The sequence below is a fragment of the Corythoichthys intestinalis genome, chromosome 17 (assembly GCF_030265065.1).
Source record: "Corythoichthys intestinalis isolate RoL2023-P3 chromosome 17, ASM3026506v1, whole genome shotgun sequence".
Taxonomy (NCBI): domain Eukaryota; kingdom Metazoa; phylum Chordata; class Actinopteri; order Syngnathiformes; family Syngnathidae; genus Corythoichthys; species Corythoichthys intestinalis.
In genome coordinates, this window is record NC_080411.1 from 4857685 (window position 1) to 4882516 (window position 24832).

Genomic DNA, 24832 nt, shown 5'->3' on the forward strand with positions numbered 1-24832 from the left:
ATACTGATTGGGTGACTTAACCCATTAAAAATGACCCAACATGTTCAAAACAGGCATTTTTCAAGGGAGAATGTATGGAGCCCCATGTATAATGGGTGGGCAGACCCCAGCCCTGCCATCATCCCCCTTACTCTGCCTCTGTGCTGAGACTGAAAAGTAGTGATGATCAATACCTGCAGGCCTTTTACAGGATGCCAGAGGCTTGTTGTTGGTGTGTGTGCTGTGTCAGCATCACCCAAGACTTCATTAAAAACCAGCCGCTTGTGCACACACACGCACAAAAGATGCAGCCCCTTACCCCCCAACTGTCGCTCATTTTCACTTTCCCTCCTCACCCCTGGACACTTTACACTCAGAAACTGGCGATAACCGCCTCTGCCATACCTCCCCCCCATTGTCTGACTCCAGGCCCGTCCCAACAAGGCTGTTAAATACCATTCAAATGTCAGCCTGCCATATTGATTGGAATAATAATTCTGAAAGGTTGGAGCGACGCGCCGCGGTTGCTTAAGCGGCCGTAAGACGGCCCCGAGCATCCTTCACTGTCACAAAGTTGCCATGTAAGAGCTTCCCCTCACGTTGCCTTGGCGCCGCGCCGACGTCGCGTTTGCGTCCGACTACCGAGGCCGTGTCTTTGTGTCGTTAATCATTGTCCTGGCGGGCCAGCCCGGGGATGCGTATAAAGACTGATAGGGTCATTGTAAAAAATGCGCCGCGTGCGTGGCTGTCACTCTAGAGGATGTGTTGATCATCGAGCGTACAATAAGCCGTCCAGTAAAGGAGGACCGACTGATCGATAAATTGGATATTTAACCGTGACTCACATGTACTTCTCGGAAGTAAAAGATGCTTTTACCGATAACAACAGTAATACACAAATCTCGTGTCATTTTATTTGGGCAAATAAATAAAGTGACTGAAAAAAGGGGAATGGGTTGCTTTCCCGCCATAGTTTGGAAGTGTGAAGATTGAGTTCGGTTTCCACGAACCTTAAAGCGGGAGTTCAGAATTTTTGACATTAGGCTTAATGAGCATACGACTGGAGAAAAAAAGTCAAATTGCATTATTATGTGAATTAGAATCATATTTTGAGACGATTCGACTATATACAACAATTTAGCAAAGCGCAGATGATGAGAAATTAGATATCTAATTTCTTATTCTAATTGTGTCACTTGAGAACAAAAAAATTGGAATTGTCACTTGAACTTTGCAGTGTAAAATCAACCTTAGACAATCATTGAGTTTTCCTTTAAATATGCCAAAATAGTTGACATTTGGGAAAAGTCAATTTTTGACTTTTTTGTAAGGGGGGGTGCTTACGCATTTTTAAAGTTTTCAAAAATGGTCAAAAACACTTTTGGGCCAAGGCGCTCCGGGAAACGTTCCAAAAACTTGTCAGGGCTCTCGTCACAGCCCAAATATGCCCAAAAAGTTGACTTTTGGGAAAAGTAAATTTTTGACTTTTTTGTACTTGGGGGGGGGGGGGGGGGGGGGGTGCTTACGCTTTTTTTCAAAATTTCAAAAAACACTTTAGGGCCAAGGAACGCTGGGAAACGTTCCGAAAACATGTCAGGACTCTCGGCACAGCCCAAATATGCCAAAAAAGTTGACTTTTGGGAAAAGTCCATTTTTGACTTTTTTGTAAGGGGGGGGGGGGGGGTGCTTACGCATTTTTTCAAAATTTCAAAAACAGTCAAAAAACACCTTTGGGCCAAGGAACGCCGGGAAACGCTCCAAAAACATGTCAGGACTCTCGGCACAGCCCAAATACACCAAAAAAGTGGACTTTTAGGAAAAGTCAATTTTTGACTTTTTTGTAAGGGGGGGTGCTTACGCATTTTTTCAAAATTTCAAAATCGGTCAAAAAACACTTTTGGGCCAATGAGCGCCGGGAAATGTTCCAAAAACATGTCAGGACTCTCGGCACAGCCCAAATATGCCAAAATAGTTTACTTTTGGGAAAAGTCCATTTTTGACTTTTTTGTAAGGGGGGGGGGGGGGGGGTGCTTACGCATTTTTCAAAATTTCAGAAACGGTCAAAAAACACTTTTGGGCCAAGGAGCTACGGGAAATGTTCCAAAAACATGTCAGGACACTCGGCACAGCCCAAATATGCCGAAAAAGTTGACTTTTGGGAAAGGTCAATTTTTGACCTTTTTTTGTAAGGGGGTGCTTACGCCTTTTTTCAAAATTTCAAAAACGGTCATAAAACACTTTTGGGCCAAGGAGTGCCGGGAAACATTCCAAAAACATGTCAGTACTCTCAGCACAGCTTAATCCATCCATCTCTTTTCCTATCAATCCTTTTTCTACCTTCATCAATGCAATCGACAAAACTCCAGCACAGTCACTTGGCCATTGATGCGGGAATTGTTATTTTTAGCAAGACCTTTTACTTTTTTTTTTTACCTCGGCACCCAAAAAGCAGCTTTTGTTAAAAGCCGTTTTATCTTTACCGGCGAAGAGCAAAGCGAGAATAGCTGATCAGAACCTCACCTGGCAGGCACCTCGATGTTGGAGATGGCGTAGAAGTACTTGTGCAGGTTGTCCCGCTGCACATACGTGCCTCCCAGGGCGGGCCTGAGGAGCCTCAGCCTGAGGTTGGTGAAGGTGAAGAAGTCCCTCAGTCCCTTCATGCTCTCCATGCGCGTGTAAAGGCCGTCCATGTTGTGCAGCCGAGGGCCGGCAAAGACGGCGAATCGTGCTCGTACCTCCAACGTGACATTCTTGTGGCTCTTGGAGCCCACCCAGCGCGAGTACTGCTCGGTGCAGATAACGCGAGTGATATTGGCCGGCGTGAGGTCGCGCACACGCTTCGCCGGCATGTTAAAGGTGTCCAGGCAGTCATCGGCGTAGTACTGAAACGGCTGCCAGGAGCGGCCGTGGTCCATAGATTTGTCCAAGACCATAATTGTCGGCCGGCCGTACTCGAAGGTGATGTGAATATCATCGGTGAGCTCTAGACTCTTGTTCCACGACATTGAGATGTTGGCCAGTAGGGGCTCCGGGTGGCGCCTCCACGTGACCGTCTGCCAGTAGGTCAGCAGTCCGTTGCGTTCGCGGTCCTGCATCAGTTGAGGCGGGTGTGCCAAGTCTGGATTGGAGGCGTCGCATTCATCGCTGCACATATATGGGTTCTCCTACAACAAGAAAAACATTCCGTTAGAAATTGAACATCGAATGCGGATGCATTTCTTACATGTTGGATTCATTCTGTAAGAATCGGGTGCGACTTGGAACTTTCGACAACGGCACCACGGACTGGTTACAAGTTTGTGCTCAAGAATTAGTGAGATCAAGTCGAGAACAAGACTTTTGAAAGACCAAGACCAAAACTGATTTTGTGGGGAGTCGGGTTCGAGCCCAGAACAAGACCATCAAAGTATTGTCTTGAACCGAGAGCAGTCTCCAGACTATAACAGTACAGTGCCTGTCACCAGATGACCAAAAAAAACAATTTCAACGTAAATATTCTTGGATTTAAAGCACTAATGTGAAGTAATTTCATAAAATGCCAAATAGGTCCAGAATTAAAGTAAATAAACGTTATTCAACAAATAAAGCATGAAAAAATAATTTATATGTTGTATATTTGACAAAATAATCGCGTTTCCGAAGTTCGAGCCTGAAAGGGGACGAACCCGGAAGTGATACGTCACACCGAGAACAGCGATGGGAGCGCTCCATACGGCCGCCCTACAAAGCCCTTCAAACAATGCTTCAAACAGCGATATAAGCGATAGATCAAGCGCAAGTGAGGAGACCCAAGTTTTTGAAGAGTTGGAGGAAGAAGAGGAGCTTGGAATTTTATGTTGGATCGTACATGTATTAGCCAGACGCTAATCAAGATACAAACAATGTACCGTATTTTTCGGACTATAAGTCGCAGTTTTTTTCATTATTTGACTGGGGGTGCGACTTATACTCAGGAGCGATTTATGTGTGAAATTATTAACAGATTATTATATAATTTCACATGTTATTTTTGTATTTTGGAGTGAACTTGTTAACATGTTCTTTATGCTATAACTCTTTAATAACTATGTCACATTAACATACCGGCCACGTTCGCATTTTGTTGTTCATGCATCATGTAACATTATCATACTGTTCATTTATTCAGCATGTTGTTCTCGATTGTATTTTTATTTTAAATTGCCTTTCAAAATGAAATATCTGCTCTATGTGTTGGATTTTATCAAGTAAATTTCCCCCCAAAATGCGACTTATACTCCAGTGCGAGTTATATATGTTTTTTTCCTCTTCGTTGGGCATTTTATGGCTGGTGCGACTTACACTCAGGTGCGACTTACAGTGCTGCTCGAAAGTTTGTGAACCCCACAGCGATGGTCAGATTTTTTGTAAAAAAAACTAAAATAACCTTATTAAATGTTAAGTTATACCCAAATCCACAATACTGACATTCCAAATAATGGACTGAAACAAAAGAAATAGTTATATTGTCATTCTTTATTTAACAAAAGTGGTTGATTTAAGAAAAACTCAGATCTCATGTGTGCAAAAGTATGTGAACCCCTTCAGTTAATAGGATATTGCGCCTCCTTTTGCAGAGATTACCTCAACCAATCGGTTTCTGTAGTGACTAATCAGCCTCTCACATCTACTTTGGGGGATTTTTGCCCATTCTTCCTTGCAGAACGCAGTCAGTTGAGAGAGGTTTGATGGGCGTCTGGCATGAACTGCTCGCTTCAGGTCCCGCCACAGCATTTCAATGGGATTTAGGTCAGGACTTTGACTGGGCCAGTCCAGAACACGAATCTTCTTCTTTTTCAGCCATTCCTTGGTTGTATTGCTGGAATGCTTTGGATCATTATCATGTTGCATGATCCACCTTCTGCCAAGCTTTAACTTCAAAACAGATGGCGTCAGGTTATGTTCTAGGATTTGACAATATTCCTCAGAATTCATGATTCCCTGGACTATGTGGAGTTGTCCAGGTCCTGAGGATGAAAAGCAAGCCCAGATCTTGACATTCACACCTCCATGCTTCACTGTTGGGAGAAGGTTCTTTTGGTGGTATGCAGTGTTGACTTTTCGCCAGACATGGCGGTTTTGGTTGTGACCAAACAGTTCAATTTTGCACCTACATCAGTTGATGAAAACTCTTTAATTTAGTCCCGACAACACAACTGTTAAAAAAACACAAAAAAACTACTGAATTGATTGATTAGGAAATCAGGTTGAAATAATAGAAAATTCCAAAATGTTGAGGGGGTTCACAAACTTTTGAGCAGCACTGTATAGTCCGAAAAATACGGTACCCAGAGTACCTGACATCGAATGGAGACAAGACCCATCAAGATTACAAGATTGGTAAGATATAGGCTGTTATTATTTTCATGATTTGAAGATGCAGGCATTTGCACATAATTTTATGTTTTTGTCTATCTGATGACATTGTTTAAAAAAAATAATAATCAGACTGCATGTTCATTTTGGCAGATCCGGCAGCGCTCATGCATATAAAATACTAATATAAAAACGTTGGGGGGGAGAAGGAGATGAGTCGTTGATGGCTTTTTCCACTTTATTGTGGCAACAATAAGAAAACAAAATAATAGCGGACTGCCGCCATATTCGACCGCAAAGTTTTGCTTGTCGCTCATCTCCGCCTCGCCTTGTACTTCCAGCTACTACTACTTCCTGGGGCTATCGGCAGGAAGTGACGTCTAATGGCGTGAGGAAATGTAGTTTTTTCGCACAAGCGAACAGATTACAAAGCACCACTTCAGTGTTGTCCCGAGACTACATTTCCCATGATTCACTGCGGGACTTGCGCTGTCAACGTTCACATTTGACAGCAATGTGCAGCTGTTAGCCCGCCATTCACGCTCGTTTGCATTTGATCGCTAGTCTGATACACTCCCGCTTTTTCGGTGAGGTATTTTGTTTATTCGTTATTGGATCGTTTTTGTTCACCACTGTAAATAAGAGCACTGAAGCAAGAAGGGGTAAGTCGCCATTTCTGTTCAACCCGTTTTCTCCTGTGTTTTTTAACGTAAGAAGCTAGGGTAGTGGCTGTCTTTTCTTCGTTCTTTTTCATGATCAGAGTTTAGTTAGCGGTTGGGGTTCAAGTGTAGATTCCTTTTGTTTGCCTGGGCTTACCCTGAAGCCGCGCTTCATCTACATTTTGTACATATTGCCTTGAAAGGTGGAAAAGCGCTATATAAGTATAACACCATTTACCATTTACCATATTCATTGCGAGTTTGTTGTGTAAATTTTGTGCCACTTGTGAAATTGTGTGGCTCGTTTTATGTTACGCCCTTCATGAGCCGTCCTTGGGACGTAACACTAGCGAACACAACAACAACTATGCCACGACTATTGCCACTCATACAACTTTTCGTTTGAGTGAGAACAAAACATCACCACACACCGCCGTGGCATCTTACCAAGAAGCAATGCAACAAACAATACTCTTCTATGGCGGACTTTCTCGCACTTCCCGGTGTGACGTAATTGCGGAAGATTTCCGAAGATTGCCGAAGAAAAGCATTTTCGTTGTCAGGGGCGTTGCTATGGGTTAAACAAACAATCTGGAAGGGTTGTGTTAAAAAAACATAATGAAAATATGCTTATAATTGTTTAGCCATTGATATTATTCAAAAACATGGTTGGCCAACCTTACTTCACATTAGTGCTTTAAGCAGACCCAATCATTAATTCTCTCCACCATGCATTCTGTTTACTATCATGGGTGACTCTTGGGACCAAGGCGTAAGTTTGGTCTCAACATTGGTAGGGACGATATAAAAGCATAACCTGCATGTACACTCTTTGCTGGGGACGGGACATTAATAAGACCATACAGATTAGGTGAACGGGGGTCAGGGATACATTTCTCACGAATATGAATGTAATTAATTGATAGGCTAAATCAGGGGTCCCCAAACTTTTTCCTGTGAGGGCCACATAACTTTTCCCTTTTCTGATGAGGGGCCGGGGTCAGTTTGTAACAGAAAAGGTGTGACGAATGCAGGAGTGCCTAAATGTAAAAATGTATTGTTTTTCAGAAAGCCACAATCAAATAACCCTTTCTGGATTTTTCACGTAACAAAAGTAAATAAAAAAATTAATATAATATATAGTGCTGCAACGATTAATCGATTAACTCGAGTATTCGATTAGAAAAAAAATATTCGAACTAAATTTTGTTGCTTCGAGTATTCGTTTAATTGAAGTGGCATTGTAATGGTTGATTTTAAAAGTGTTTGCATTTAATTTTACTGATGAGGGGGGATATAATGCCCTCTGGTCTGCCTCTTTTCACATGGCTGAATCCAACTGCTCCCTGTTAAGACCAACATAAGCTAAGTTTTTGTTTGAGCGAATGTTTTTTTAATGCATTCTTAATTTAGTTTGTAGGTATATTTAGCCGTTTTTTGTGGGAATATGTGTCTGAACCACTTGTTAAGAGCATTGTAAAAAAAAAAAAACTTTAGCATTTTATAGCATTAGAATTAGCATTGGCACAGGCTCACAGACACTCGAAGGCGAAGGACGCATTCTGCATCCTATATGGTATACTGGGGACGGGTTTCAATAAGCTTCGGCTTCTCCCGTCAGCCCTTTTCTTTTCGAGTTGAATTAATAGTAAACACATATAAATGCTGTATGTTTGTTTAATGCCTGAAGGGGAAAAAAAAAAAAAAATAGCATTTAAGCTAGCAGACTTTTTCTATCCAAGTTAGCCAATTGTTCTTTTGTTGTACACAGATCCTCATTTTTAAAAAAAATTATATTGTTTGAGGCTCAGCTCAGGTGTTTTAATTTTTCATGTTCCTTATCCGATTACTCGATTATTCGAACAAACTAGTCCATCGATTAATCGACTACTAAAATATTCGATAGCTGCAGTACTAATAATATATAGAGATGTCCCGATCGATCGGCATCCCGATCACGTCATTTTCAAAGTATCGGAATCGGCAAAAAAATATCCGACATACCTTTTTTTAATATATATATATTTTTTAATTAAATCGTTTTCTAATTGTATTTAACGTTACAGACATAATATGTTACACTCATCCAGAGTCTTTAGTTTAGGCTTAAGGTAGGGTTATCAAATTTATCCCGTTAACGGCGGTAATTAATTTTTTAGAAAATTTATCACGTTAAAATATTTAACGCAATTAACGCACGCGCTGCACGACCCATTCACGCATTGTCGCGTTCAATCTGAAATGGCGCCGTTTTACCTAGCTAATAGGCAGCGTAAAATGAGTAGAGTGAATTTTGGCAGCCTTTGGAGCCTTTTTTAATTGGCTAAAGCCTTACAATCCCTATCCCTACGATTAGAAATATCGTGGGAAGCAACGTGGGGAAGAAAGGTAGTAATTGATCTTTTTCTTAACACGCTATGTTATTTCCCAAAGCAGAGAAGATATATCAATTGGTACCACTACGCACAGTCATGATTGCACTTCCCATCATGCATTTGGGCAGAACAGTTAAATGGCTACAGTATCATTTACTGAAAGCTCAACAAATACACTAGATGGCAATATTTAGTCACAATATACAAAGTCACACGTATTCTTTAAGAATTACAAGTCTTTCTATCCGTGGATCCCTCTCACAGAAAGAATGTTAATAATGTAAATGCCATCTTGAGGATTTATTGTCATAATAAACAAATACAGTATTTATGTACTGTATGTTGAATGTATATATTCGTCCGAGTTTTATTCATTTTTTTCTTAATGCATTGCCAAAATGTATACGATCGGGAAAAATTATCAGGAATGATTGGAATTGAATCAGGAGCAAAAAAAAAAGCAATCGGATCGGGAAATATCAGGATCGGCAGATACTCAAACTAAAACGATCGGGATCGGATTGGGAGCAAAAAAACATGATCGGAACAACCCTAATAATATAATATAATTTAATAATAAATAATAATAACACTATTAATTAAATAGATAATAACCAAATAACCCTCTCTGGGTTCTTCACAGAAAAAAGCCAGGAAATAAATAACACTATTGAGAAAAAAAAAAAAATAATAATAATAATAATTTTTTGTTTTGTTTTGTTCAGGGGGCTGGACCAAATGTACGGCCCGTGGGCCGTAGTTTGGGGACCCCTGGGCTAAATGATCAAAGCAAAATAAATCTTTATTGACTTATACTAACTTTCATATGTATTCAAGTGATACCTCGTTCGATTCAACCTTTGTTTTCAAAAACTATTAAAGAAACATTTTGAAAATTTAAAATGGATTTTTTTTGCAAATTTAAATCACTACCCTTGAACAGAATTTGAATTATATTAACATACACAATAATCTCTTAACTATTCAGTAATGCAAAAAATAAACAATTGTATGAAGACCACTCAACATCGTCTAAATAAATAAATGAAATTTAACTGAAAAAACATCTTAGCACATAACAAAAATAAATAAAGAGCCTTCCACCACACTGTAAAATATTATAAGTTGACTTTACTAAAAAAAAATATGCAAACTTGCTGCCTTAAAAATTTTAATTTATGTTGAATTAGATGAATTAGATTTGATTAACTTAATTATTGTGAGTTGGCAGTACTCAAATTAACTTAAAAAAAATGAATTATAGTCACTTGTTTATTGTGAGTTGGCAGTACTCAAATTAACTTAAAAAATTTGGATTATAGTCACTTGTTTATTTTGAGTTGGCAGTACTCAAACTAACTTAAATAACTGGATTCCAGTAACTTGTTTATTTTGAGTGTACAGTACTCAAATTAACTCAAATAATTGGATTGTAGTAACTTGTTTGATTTTGCAGTATTCAAGTGATAACTGTGTATTAATTATCTTTAGTTTTCCATTTCATCCATCATATTCAGGTCAACTTAATTTTCTTGACCTAAAAGAATTCCACAATAGAAATTACAACTGCACATACTAATTTCATTAAAAACACATTTTCTAACAGTAATGACCCCCAAAACACAATAAATGGAGAAGACTCAATGGATTAATTCAGTGGAATTAAAATTTACTTTAAAATGCTCAAAAGTGCATTTAATGGGAGACACTGGCTCCTGGCAGGCTGAACAGTGTTTGGTTAATGCTCAGTATCAATGAAGTGGATTATTATAAACCAACTTTTGCAAACATTTTGCACCTCATACAAAGTATAAGTACCGAAAATAACCTTTTGCTACAGAAATTACTGAATAATACCTGAACTGCATCAATGTCCACTCCTATCGTGTGATTTCCAAAGACTAACAGGCGAGATCCTATTCTCATAATTTCAGGACATTAACTCGAGCATTGAAGACATGGCGTCAAACTAGTTTCCCATTACAACATGAGCTTGAGCTCTGGTAAAGCTAACAGTTCTGATTTCTCCAACAATATTAGTGATCAAAACTGGAACTACAATCAACATTGTGCCGTGGTTTAAACTGCGCAGCAGTGATAAAATAAACATAAAAATACAGAACTCTTTTTAAAACACACAACTCAGTTCAAATTCAAATTTCACTTTAACACCAGATACAGTAAACAAGATACCTTGTTTTTTTCACATCACTAAAAGAGTAAATGCAAAACGTGTACTGGAGTTATACACTTGAGAAACCTAAAATCTTACCAAGAATATGTGTCTTATTTTTATTCAAATTCTAATTTCATATTAAGCTTTTTCCTCTAACAAAAAGTCTAATTTCTAGTCAAAAATATGTCATTAGTATGTATATATGTATATTTTCAATTAAAAAAAAAAAGTCATGTCAATCAAAAAAATTTGTTTGAATGCAAAAATAAATTTGTAAGTCAAAAAAATTTATTTGAAAACTAGTTTTCTTTGATTAATTTTTTTTTTTTTTTTTTAAGTCGTTTTTTTTTTATTGAAACAACTTTTTTGATTGATGTAATTCTGCGTTTGGACCACATTTTGGCTAGGACATTTGTGTCTTTATTATTCAATCAAAAAATAAGTTGCTTCAAACAAAAAATTTATATTTTCAAAAGAAAATCAATCCAAAAAAAAAAAAAAAAACGTAGAAAAAAAGGTTTGAATGTGAAAAAATATTTGAGACTCAGAAATTTAAACTTTTCATTGAAACTGTTTTCTTTGATCAAAGCAATCCTTTTTGTTTTCAAGCCATATTATGGGTAGGACATTTGTGTCCAAATCAATCAATCCCAGTAAAAGTTGCTTCAATCAAAAAAACTATTTTTAATAAAAGAAAAAAAAACTTTTGCAAAAATATTTTTTTGAAAATATTTTTTTTAATTGACTTGTCACTTTTTTTTTGAAAAGCAAAAAGTTTTAAACTTTTTTTTTTTTTTTTTTCTAAGGTGGAAAAAGTTTTGAAGGCACTTTTTTTTGGTTGAATCATTTAGACACGAAGATCCAAATTCAACGCTACTTCCGACATGTTTGAGTGGCAGGTGATTACGCCAATGGCATAAAAGCAGGAAGCAAGAATAATGGCCACCAGGGCTCCATCCAGCCATCGGACTCTGCTCGAGTCCAAGGCAAAAATAGGGCACCGGTGTAGGGGTGTGACATCGGCATCTCACCGGAGTGCCGGCGATGGTACGGTGCCCTGTCGCGGCGCACTGGCGGACCCCATTATCACCCCCCCGGCACGGAGGCCGGCTGTTGAGTGGACGGCCCGCGAGTGACACGACACTCATTCAAAGCTGAAGCGACGGGGCTCCCGGCGCGGACTCGCTTACTGGGCAGGCTAGTGTCGGGCCACTCCCATACCGGCGCGTCGCGACACTGCGGTTGGACCCCGATTGCCAACCGTCACGTCAGGGCAGCGGGTGAAGTTCCCCTCTTGAATCACATTAAGCAGCAGCGCACCATACCATCGCGGGCACTCCGGTGAGATGCCGATGTCACCCCCCCGTACCTGTGCCCTATTTCCGGCTTGGACTCGAGCAGAGTCCGATGGCTCGATGGAGCCTTGGTGGCCATTAGTCATTCTTTTATGCCATTGGTGTAGTCACCTGCCACTCAAACATGTCGGAAGTAGCGTTGAAGTCGTATCTTTGTGTCAAAATGATTCAATCGAAAAAAAGTGCCTTCAAAACTTTTTCCACTTCAAAAAAAAAAAGAAAAAAACAAAAAAAAAGTTCAAAATTTTTTCCACTTTAAAAAAAAAAAGTAAAACTTTTTCCTTTAAAAAAAAAAGTGACACGTCAATAAAAAAATATCTATTTAAAAATATATATATTTTCAAAAAATATATTTTTGCAAAAGGTTCTTTTTCTTTTATTAAAAATGAGTTCTTTTGGTTAAAGTAACTTTTATTGGGATTGAATGATTTAGACACAAATGTCCTACCCGTACTATGGCTCAAACACATTTCACATTCCTTTGCTTTTGTGTGCAGTGAAAGTAGAACAAACACTGCTCTGAAAGTTAGTCTTGATATGGGCAAGTAACCATTTGCCTCAGCTTAAGATGTCTTCGCAAATGGGTGAAGAAGTCTGCTTCTGAGCAAGGCTCCACAAAGTTGCACAACTGACGGTCAAATGCAGTTTCTCCACTTTTGCCTGCATCTTTTTGAGAGTGCCATGTCGACAGGTGTACTTTGAGTGCATTAAAAGATTTAAATGTGCAGAGGCAGTCCTTATGAAGACATGGGAGTAGGGATGTCCGAGTGTGGTATCCATGTTTTAAGCGGTAATGCTTAAGCAAGTAGCCTCTTTTCAGCAGAAAATGTGCAGTACTTGCAAGTCCACTGTATTAGAGAATACTGCTCTGGTTGACCTGAAAAGACACGATAATTTCAGCATTGAGAACTTGTTAGAAAAAAAAAAGTTACATTTTTTCTTAACAGTCACAAATTAAAATGTCCAATTATTTTTAATCACAAATTAAAATCTGCAATGAATTGTTTTAATATGCACAAACTAAAATGTGTAATAATGAGTTTTTAAATGAACGTAATTGATTATTTTTGAACATTCAAATTGAGATGTACAATTAATTTCTTAATCCGTCTGTAAAAACATTAATGCATGTTTGTTATCCCAACCCATGAAACAAATACAAATATTAAATGATTCATTGATCAGTGTATGAAACATACCTGTAATTGCTGAGACTGAGGTATGTGTGGACTTTTGACCATTTGCTTCAGCCTGATTGGGGGATGGTGAAAAAGAACACAAAATTAAGGCAACAATTTCAAAATATAGGCACATAAATGACCAACCTTCAACACACCAGGTTGTTATAGCATCGAGTGTGATCTCTGCACTCTATCTGTATTCCTGTATTGGATGTTCAGGGGGCCGGACCAAATGTGGAGGCGGGCCGTATACGGCCGTAGTTTGGGGACCCCTGCTCCAACGCAAGAACCGATTACGTTGGGGCACATAAAGTCTGACTGTGCATTTAGCTCTTACCTGAGCCGAAATATACAGGCTGAAGCTGACTTAATTCTAGCACTAACTCTGTAAATAAATCACTTTATCGACATTTCTAACATTTTTACGTGAGAAAGTAGCCGTTTAGCTCCACAACGTGCAAATTCGGCGCTACTCAAGCTAGCTGTAGTGACTAAGGCACTTCCTGTTAGTTTCACAAAATAAAACACCCGCTAACGATAGAATTAGTGTTTTTATTTTTAAAACAGGAAGCGAACCTCCCCTCGGTCTAGCTAACTTATAACCGCTCGGTAACACAGGAAGCGAACCCCCCCCCCCCTCGGTCTAACTAACTTAAAACCGCTCTGTAACTGTTTTAAAAACCTCTCCCATCGCCTAAAAACGTTAACGAGCCCCGTCTGTCAACTTAATTGCCAAGAATTCAAAACGCCGGCATAAAATGGTAGTCTACCATAAAATGTAGTCTACATTTGTTTCTGAAAATGATGAGGTTACTGTCACGGTCATATAGCATGCTTGCTAGCGGTGATATTTGATGTAATTGACACTTCTCCTCCCTGGCAGCACACAGGCTACTTCGCTACAACAAGACAAATCGACGGTTTACAAAAGAGTAAAATATTTACTTACCAAATCAGTGTGCTGAGTACAAGTAAACCCACAATGGCGAAAATGACTGAGAAAGGTGTTGGAAAGAGCGCGAAAGTGGGCAGGGCAGATCTGCGCATGTCTGATAGAACGCCCAAAGGACACTGGGTACAATAAATTATTTTTTCTAATTTGACTTAACTCGGATATATCAAGTTAAGCAAGTTCTCCAACCCCAAATTACTACTTACTTATTTAAAAGTAGTGTTCACAACAGGTTGATGAAAATTGAGTTTAGTTCACTTATCACATTTAATTAATTTGAATGTTAGCATTTACAGTGCAGGTAAAATAATATGTCAAATAATTTTTTCTTTATGTGGGATTTTGTTCCCCACTGAATGAATGCACTTGTATTGAAGGTTGGATTTTTCTCTTTTTTTCCATTAAGGTCCCATATTATTTGAATAAAAAACAATATCTTAGAAGCTAAAAAACACATCTTTTTCAGGGGTGCCAATAATTATGGAGGGCACTGTACTAGTACATAAGCATGTCAGCCAAATGGACTTCATCATCCTTTTGCGCCCAATTCCTAAAATCCTGTGATGCTCCGGTGCGGATTAGACGTCCCGATGCATTCTGAGCCTCGCGGATATTTCTGTAAAATAGATGTAGCTCGACGCTGTAAGCCAGTTGTCTGACATTTTACATCGGCACAGAAGTTCAATATTTACACAGAGAAATCCCACAGATCCCTACAGCCGTCTCTTTCATTCTCTCCCGGCGCTTCATTTGCGCAATAAAAGATGGTATCGCATCGGTAATGATCATTAACCCCCCCGCGGGTACACTCACAAGACTGTGAGAGGCCGATTATCATCTGCCAACATTTAGTTACACTCATTCACTGGATAAAAAGGGAGCTGCGTAATTGATATTATTTGTCTGGCTGGGTTAATCATCCGTCGCTGATTACATCTGCGGCGGCCGTTATTACATCTTTTCCACTTATTGGAGACTTCAATGATTATTTCAACAGCAACCGCGACGGCAGTTTTCCACTTGACTGCTCCGCTGGCCTCATACCTGGAATTAAATTTTATGGTGGATGTTATGCTCTTTCTACTCGGAGCCGCAACTAATGCAATATTCCTTTTGGATGTTAGCGCGCCCCGCTTAACAAGCTCCTGATGGAGAGTCTTAAAATAACCCTCCTCCTTCTCGCCGTCATCCGCTGCTATTCCACATTTTTATCCTGGATTTTTAGCACTACATGATAAGCTATATAGTTTTACTGGATGTTTTTATGATGCTTTTACATCCTTGTATTAGGCTCGATCTTTAAACTTATAAAGTAGACGGACTTCTGTGTCAATGTGAGTATGAATGGTGGTCGGTCTCTCTTTGTGCCCTGTGATTACCGTATTTTCAGGTCTACAAGTGGCACTTTTTTTTTTTTTTTTTTTAATAGTTTGGCTGGGCCTGTGATTTATTCTCAGGAGAGATTTATATACTCTACTGCCAGAGTTGGCAGATTTGTTCAGAAGTGATATTGAATACCTGAATAGTTTTGATAGTGATACTGAGGGTTTAGTAAACATGTTGTTTACCATAGGCGGAGTTTGACTTTTGGGGGAGGGGGGCACAACATTCTGATGACCCCCAAAACGCAGTGTCAGCAATAAAATTAACTTACAAGTATATTTATAACTAGCACTGCAAGCAGGACTCAACGGGCCCTCGGGAGTCCTATGTCGATTTCTCCAATTTCTTTTCGGTGATTTTTTTGGGGCTCATTAGGTTTTTTTCCCTTCCAGGAGGAGTCGGTCTGGTAAAAAAGGTAATTTCCTGTTCCGAGCAGGGGGGGCAAGCCTAATGGGTGATATTTCAATGAAGTCGAGTTCAGGCTGGGATACATCAAGTACATGCCAAATATGAAAAAGATTGAACATTGTATTGGGGAGTTATTAGTCATTTTCTGAATTTGGTGTTTTGCTCCACTTACAGCTGCAAGTCGCTTGGGGTATGTTTCTATCAGTTTTGCACATCGAGAGACTGACATTCTTGCCCATTCTTCCTTGCAAAACAGCTCGAGCTCAGTGAGGTTGGATGGAGAGTGTTTGTGAACAGCAGTCTTCAGCTCTTTCCACAGATTCTCCATTGGATTCAGGTCTGGACTTTGACTTGGCCATTCTAACACCTGGATACATTTATTTTTTAACCATTCCATTGTAGATTTGGCTTTATGTTTTGGATCATTGTCCTGTTGGAAGATAAATCTCCGTCCCAGTCTCGGGTCTTGTGCAGATACCAACAGGTTTTCTTCCAGAATGTTCCTGTATTTGGCTGCATCCATCTTCCCGTCAATTTTAACCATCTTCCCTGTCCCTGCTGAAGAAAAGCAGGCCCAAACCATGATGCTGCCACCACCATGTTTGACAGTGGGGATGGTGTGTTCAGGGTGATGAGCTGTGTTGCTTTTACGCCAAACATATGGTTTTGCATTGTGGCCAAAAAGTTCAATTTTGGTTTCATCTGACCAGAGAACCTTCTTCCACATGTTTGGTGTGTCTCCCAGGTGGCTTGTGGCAAACTTTAAACGAGACTTTTTATGGATATCTTTGAGAAATGGCTTTCTTCTTGCCACTCTTCCATAAAGGCCAGATTTGTGCAGTGTACGACTGATTGTTGTCCTATGGACAGACTCTCCCACCTCAGCTGTAGATCTCTGCAGTTCATCCAGAGTGATCATGGGCCTCTCGGCTGCATCTCTGATCAGTTTTCTCCTTGTTTGAGAAGAAAGTTTGGAAGGACGGCCGGGTCTTGGTAGATTTGCAGTGGTCTGACGCTCCTTCCATTTCAATATGATGGCTTGCACAGTGCTCCTTGAGATGTTTAAAGCTTGGGAAATCTTTTTGTATCCAAATCCGGCTTTGAACTTCTCCACAACAGTATCTCGGACCTGCCTGGTGTGTTCCTTGGTTTTCATAATGCTCTCTGCACTTTAAACAGAACCCTGAGACTATCACATAGCAGGTGCATTTATACGGAGACTTGATTACACACAGGTGGATTCTATTTATCATCATCGGTCATTTAGGACAACATTGGATCATTCAGAGATCCTCACTGAACTTCTGGAGTGAGTTTGCTGCACTGAAAGTAAAGGGGCCGAATAATATTGCACGCCCCACTTTTCAGTTTTTTATTTGATAAAAAAAATTTAAATTATCCAATAAATGTTTTTCCACTTCACGATTGTGTCCCACTTGTTGTTGATTCTTGACAAAAAAATTAAATTTTATATCTTTATGTTTGAAGCCTGAAATGTGGCGAAAGGTTGCAAGATTCAAGGGGGCCGAATACTTTTGCAAGGCACTGTACAGAGCCAAATGAGTATCTGTCCTTGTGATGTCTGGTTGAGTTCTGTTTGCATTAGCTTTGAGTTTTTGTTTTTTTGTTTTTTTTAACCCTCCTTTGTTTTGGGTACACTTTGTTTTGTTCAAATACTTATTTGCAGCAGTATAATACAAATAAATTGTTAAAAAAAAAAAAAAAAAACATACAATGTGATATCTGGATATTTTTTTAGATTGGCTCTCACAGTAGACAAGCACCTACCATGAAAATTTCAAACCTGCCCATCATTTGAAAGTGCGTTAAAACAATTGGAATTTTGTTGATGTGTTTCCTTAGTTTAAGTGTTGTGAGTCGTAATTTTGCTCGAGTGATAACAGCTGAATTTTTAATAAAGGATATCAAAAATAAACATATGACTGTCAATGGCAGCCAATTAATTAGCTCGTGGTGAACTCTAGTTCCTCTTTTGCTTGGTATGAAGTAGCTTTTTGTGAACAAAAGTCTTTTTTTTTTTTTTACATTTGCCTGTATTTAAGTTGCTTCAAATATCTTGTAATTCAGAGAAAAACATTAGTTGTTTTCATTTCATACTTTAATAATTTTTGTTTTGAACTGAGGAACACTGATTGGTTATCTTGTGCATACGCTTGCATAACAACTCAGAAAGTGCGCCCTACTCAATTAGATTGTATTCTGAATCTCCCTCATGACAGTTCTCTTACCCCCCGCCGACGTTTAATATTGTTTGTACTTTTGTTCCTTTTGTAGCGAGCGGCCGCTGTACGCTCAGTGGGAGTCGGGTACTTCAACATGCACACAACAACACCCGAAGCCCGCTAATGAGCCTGACAGTCACAAGAAGTGAAAGAAGTGAACCTTGGAATCTTGCTTGACAAAGTAGCTTCAGTGGTATTTTTCCACAATTTTTTTATTTGTTGCTTTTTTAACAGAGGAGGCAAATCATACGCTTATCCAATTAGAAGTACAGATGCTTATGTGAAAAAACAGTTGTGATTCATGTCATTGACAATGATAGACATCAATTCTATGGTTTAACTTACAGTGGTGTGAAAAAGTATCTGAACCTTCTGGAAATTCACATTTTTTCCATCAAATGTGATTTGATCTTTGTCAAAATCACACAGATGAAAATACAGTGACTGTTTTAACTAAAACCATCCAAATATTTATAGGTTTTCATATTTTAATGAGGATAGCATGCAAACAATGACAGAAAAGGGAAAATAAATAAGTGAACCCTCTGCCTAAGATGACTTAAAGAGAAATTGAAACCAATTTTTACCAAACATTTTAAGTCAGTTGTGTGCCCAATCACTGATGAATGGTTTAAAGCTCCCCTGCCCACTATAAAACTCACACCTGGTAAGAAATGTCTTGCTGAGAAGCATTGTCTGATGTGCTTAATGGCTCGGTCTAAAGAGCTGTCTGAAGACCTGTGATCAAGGATACAAAACAATCTCTAAAAGTCTGGATGTTCATCAATTGGCAGTCAGAGAAATTGTCTACTTGGCACTGTTACTTCTTTCCCAAGGAGTGGCCGTCCACCAAAGATGACGGCAAGAGTTCAGCGCAGAATAGGGTAAAAAAGAACCCTAGAGTGTCTGCTAAAGTATTACAGAAATCACTGGCACAGACCAATATCTCTGTGCACACATCAACTATATGTAAAACAATGGCCAAGAATTGTGTTCATGGGAGGGGTCCACGGAGGAAGCCACTGCTGTCTAAAAAGAAACATTGTTGCTCGTTTAATGTTCGCAAAAAGGAACTTGGACATGCCACAGAAGTTTTGGCAAAATATTTTGTGGACTGATGACACCAAAGTTGAATTGTTTGGGAGTAACACACAATGTCATGTGTGGAGGAAAAATGGAACAGCTCACCAACATCAACCCCTCATCCCCACCGTGAAGCATGGTGGAGGGAGCATCATGATTTGGGGCTGTTTTGCTGCCTCAGGGCCTGGACAACTTGCAATTAGGGTTGTTCCGATCATGTTTTTTTTGCTCCCGATCCGATCATTTTAGTTTGAGTATCTGCCGATCCCAATATTTCCCGATCCGATTGCTTTTTTTTTTTTCTTCTCCTGATTCAATTCCAATCATTCCCGATAATTTTTCCCGATCATATACATTTTGGCAATGCATTAAGAAAAACATGAATAAAACTCGGACGAATATATAGATTCAACATACAGTACATAAGTACTGTATTTGTTTATTATGACAATAAATCCTCAAGATGGCATTTACATTATTAACATTCTTTCTGTGAGAGGGATCCACGGATAGAAAGACTTGTAATTCTTAAAGGACAAATTTGACTTTGTATATTGTGACTAAATATTGCCATCTAGTGGATTTTTATGAGCTTTCAGTAAATGATAATTCAGCCATTTAACTTCTGCCCAAATGCATGATGGGAAGTGCAACCATGACTGTGTGTAATGGTACCAATTGATATATCTTCGCAGCGTTGGTAAATAAAATAGGGTGTTAAGACTACTAACTTTCTTCCCCACATTGCTTCCCACGATATTTCTGATCATTGAGAGAGGAATTGTAAGGATTTAACCAAATAAAAAAAGGCTTCAAAGGCTGCCAAAATTCTTTCTACTCATTGTACATTGCCTTTTAGTTCTATGAATACGTAACACGGTGCCGTTATAGATTGAATGCGACAATGCGTGAGTGGGTAATGCAGTGCATGCGTTAATTGCGTTAAATATTTTAATGTTATTACCGCCGTTGGCGCGATAAATTTGACAGCCCCACTTTAAGCCAAAACTAAAGACTCTGGATGAGTGTAAGACATTTTGTCTGTAATGTTAAATAAATTAAAAAGTATTTAATAAAAAAAAAAAAAAAAAAAAAATATATACACAATATATGTCCGATATTATTTTGCCGATTCAGATACTTTGAAAATGACGTGATCGGACCCGATCGATCTCTACTTGCAATCACAAATGGAAGAAGGAATTCAAGTTTATCTGGATATTTTGCAGGAAATCTGAGGCCGTCTGTCAGACAGTTGAAGCTAAAAAGAGGATGCATGCTGTAAATCAACTTCGGAATGGTTTTAGAAGAACAAAATTCACGTTCTGGAGTAGCCAACTCAAAGTCCAGACATGAACCCCATTGAGATGCTGTGGCATGACCTAAAGACAACGATTCATGCCAGACATCCCAGCAATCTGATTGAACTACAGCAGTTTTGTAGAGAAAAATGCGCGAAGATTAGTCCTGATCGATGTGCCAGATTGATCTGCAGCTACAGGAAGCGTCAGGTTGAAGTTTTTGCTGCCAAAGGGGGGGCCACAAAATATTAACCCATTTGCTCCCAAAAACGTATGTATACGTTCTATTTTTAATTGTTTCAGTGTCCCAAAGACGTATTTATAGGTCTTTTACGTTTTTTGTTTTTTTTTTTCACAAAAGACATCTCGTGGTTCTGATTCAATATAGCTCCAAAGCACAAAGTTGAAAATCCATTTTAAAGCAATAAAACTGGCCACTGGATGGCAGTAGCGCATTTGGTAAGACCTGCAATCCGATTCAATGACAACGAACGGCTGGGGCGCCGGCGGAAAACGACGCAGGCGATGGACAACCGAGCAGAACGCCCGGGACCACCAGTGCAGCGGAATATGCCGTTGAGTCCGTGCTGCTCGCTGAGCAGACCCCGCAGAGACTATAAAAAAATCCATCTTTATGAGACAGGCGGCGATGAGGGAAAAGTTTACCCGGCTGTCGCGGCTACAACAGCGTCATCTCTCAGTTAGTTATGTGTAAATAAATTGCTACTTTGCTATCAAAAGCTCTATTTGTCTTGTTGTTTATGTTATTTTGCAGAAGGAAACCATTATTCAGATGTTTGGGATGTCACAAAAGCAAAAAAATAGCTGTGTTAAAGTTTATTTATGTTTAAAATGTATGCTTTTACATGCTTTTTCTCTGTTTTTTCATTAGAAATTGGAAAATTGCTCAAACTAAGCTATTTTCTAATGCTGATTTCTAAAGAATGGAAAAACATATCAACTAACCTTTTTTCCTGCTGAAAGAAGACAGTCTAATCTAACTAACTAGGGCTGTCAAAATTATCATGTTAACGGGCGGTAATTATTTTTTTAAATTAATCACGTTAAAATATTTGACGCAATTAACGCACATGCCCCACTCAGACAGATTTAAATGACAGTACAGTGAACTGCCCACTTGTTAATTGTGTTTTATGGAGTTTTGCTGCCCTCTGCTGGCGCTTGGGTGCGACTGATTTTATAGGCTTCAGCACCCATGAGCAATGTGTAAGTAATTATTGACATCAACAATGGCGGGATACTAGTTTATTTTTTGATTGAAAATTGTACAAATTTTATTAAAACAAAAACATTAAGAGGGGTTTTAATATAAAATTTCTATAACTTGTACTAACATTTATCTTTTAAGAAGTACAAGTCTTTCTATCCATGGGTCGCTTTAACAGAATGTTAATCATGTTAATCTTGTTGATTTATTGTTATAATAAACAAATACAGTCCTTATGTACCGCATGTTGAGTATATATATATCCATCTTGTGTCTTATCTTTCCATTCCAACAATAATTTACAGAAAAATATGGCATATTTTATAGATGGTTTGAATTGCGATGAATTGCGATTAATTACGATTAATTAATTTTCAAGTTGTACTTAACTCGATTTGACAGCCCTAGAACTAACTTTTTTTCCTGCTGAAAGAAGAGAGTCTAATCTTTCTTTTGGTGGGTTCCATGTTTATATAGCAATAGAACAGAATTTTCTGTGGGCCTTGCAAAATCAGTCAAAATCCAGTAAAACAGCCGGGAGCGAAGGGGGTTGCACCGGTGAAAATGGCTGGGAGTGAATGAGTTAAAATATGAAAAACTATACATTTTTGGGTGGTTTTAGTTCAAGCAGTTACTTTATTTTCATCTGTGTGATTTTGACAAAGCTCAAAATCTGTGTGATTTTGACAAAGCTCAAAATCACAAAAATAACCTAGTCCGGCTCACATAAAATCTAATTGCCATAAATAAGTCCGCGCCCCAAAATGGCTTTGACACTCCAATTTAAAAAAAAATGACTTGAGTCCAGTAATAAAAATATATACTGGACTGTCTCAGAAAATTAGAATACACAATATTCTAATTTTTTGAGACAGTCCTGTGTATATATACAGGACAGTCACAGGAAATTAGAATACACAATATTCTAATTTCCTGAGACAGTCAGGAAATTAGAATATTGTGTATTCTAATTTCCTGAGACAGTCCTGTATATATACACAGGACTGTCTCAAAAAATTAGAATATTGTGTATTCTAATTTTCTGAGACAGTCCAGTATGGCGGAAAACACTCAGGTGGCTTGAAGTTCCGCTCTGAGACACTCAATTTGGCCAACTTTCAAATTTGTCGGAAATGCATGTGTGATACATCATTGGAAAGCTTAAAATCTCAATTTTCTGGGGGAACCAAAATTTTGAACAGGAAGGCATTTAAAAAAAAAAAATTAAACAGCAAAACCCTAATTGGAGGCGACAACACGCGAGAGCAGAATTAAAGACGCCACGATTTTAATGAGATATTATCACGTACTTGCCTTGTTTCAATTCAAAAACTCCATGTAGCATGTATCACTGAGTGTCAAGACACAGCTGTGAATGGCCACAGCCAGATTTTTTTTTTCAATTTTATGGGTGAAACATGGTGATATAACAAGGGTCATCATGCAGAAATCGCAGACAACAAGGAGTGGTTGACTTTTTTTTTTTTCCATATAGTTACCCTTTTAAACGATATTTTTCCATTTTTGTTTGTTTGCATCAATTATTTATCATCTAACATATCGGGGAAATGCGACAGTAACAAAAAAATTATAAGTTATAAGGTAGATATCGGTGACTTTTTTACAGACGCCAAATTTTTCATTGTGACATAATTCGTTTAAACGTTCAAAGTATGCAAATGAATAATTTAATAATAATTTAAAGTCGTTTTTTTTTTTAATTTAGACATGAATTAATGATTCTAAGCTAAAAATGACAGACATTTTGAATAATAAATATAATTACCTTCATTTTATGGCTAGGTTGAAACAAAAGTGGTTGCGCGACGTCTGTAAACGGGGGTTTTCAGGGTAAAACGGACAAATCAAAAATAGTTCGGAGGCTTAGTGTGCCATGAATCTGCTATGGCAGTATATAGACATATTGTTCTATCAAGCACAACAGTTGTTTTGGCTTAAAATACAGCAGTTTCTTTCAAAGAGAAGAGCAAGAGCAGTAACTGCTTTTTCAGTCTTGTCTGTGTTTTCCGCCATATGTATTGCACTGTTTCCACTTATTTTTCCTATAGCAACGCCACCACCAACTGAAGTTTTACGGCAACTCTCGGCCATCAGTTTCAGTGAAACTGTACTGTATGTGCTTGTTTTGAGGAAAGTGAGCCGTCACTCACATCCAAGGTAGTGGTCTTTGTTAGCAAAAGCAAAATTTACTGCGCAACCTTTCAAGGCTTCAAGGCACACTCTATCTGATTTACTTCGACAGCAGCCGACGGGAAAAACTCTGCTGAGTGGAGGCGGAAGGAAGAAACGTTTGAGATATGATCGCTAATCCCGAGACGACAGAACAAATGTGCGGTAGCATCTGCAAGATAATCTGGAGCAACGTGGATGTTCGCCTCATCCATCTGATAACATAATTATCTCCCTCACACTGAATCGGACACGGATCACTGTTAGCGCTTAAGAGGGCAGACTGAGTTTGTGAGTTATGTTATGTCTGGGTTTCATTAACTCAGTGTTGCTGAAACATGATCATTTGCAGTGAATGGGTCACCAATCTTCTAATTATGTGATTAATGGATGATTTTGATCGATGAGTATGTGTCTTAATTATCAGGCATGAAAATGGGTCAGGGGTTAAAAAGGTGAGAAGGGTGTGGAGGAAATATGTTCCGGTACTCTTTACAACTAGGGCTGTCCCAAACGACTAATTTTCTCACGATTAGTCAGCCGACTATTTTTACGATTAGTCGACTAATCTAATAATTTTGTCTTTTTTTTTTTTTTGACCAATTTAGCAATGAAATTGTTGATGATGCTTATTAGTTCACAAAAACATTTTGCAACACTTAAATTCTTTATCAAAGTACAAATAAACACGTAAATAACAACAATAAATCACAAATAAACAATGAGGTCAAGTATATTCTGCTTGTTTTCCTTAAACTGTGATATAAATGCTATTTATTTTATACTGGGTACGTTAGAGTAATACAAACAGTCAAAAAGTAAATATGAGAAAAGATACTATTCCTTCAGTTACTCTATCGCAGGGTTCACTAAATCCGGACCTGGGTGCCACTTTTCCTTTCGTGTTTTCCATGTCTCCCTCCTCAAACACACCTGAATCAAAATAAGCAGGATCGTTATCAGGCTTCTGGAGAGGTTGCTGATG

General features: G+C 38.6%; 1 protein-coding gene across 8 annotated transcripts in view; it reads right to left on the minus strand.

The window, feature by feature from the left end:
- The window catches only part of ntng2b (netrin g2b), a 178187-nt gene that overhangs the window by 114341 nt on the left and 39014 nt on the right, over window positions 1-24832 (minus strand). For all 8 annotated transcript variants that reach the window (XR_009061050.1, XM_057818225.1, XM_057818223.1 and 5 more), the window contains exon 3: window positions 2500-3143. Coding sequence is in view for 7 of the 8 variants with exons in the window: in XM_057818225.1 (XP_057674208.1) it covers window positions 2500-3143 (644 nt within the window). In the remaining variant the exon portion in view is untranslated. The remainder of the gene's footprint in view (window positions 1-2499; window positions 3144-24832) is intronic.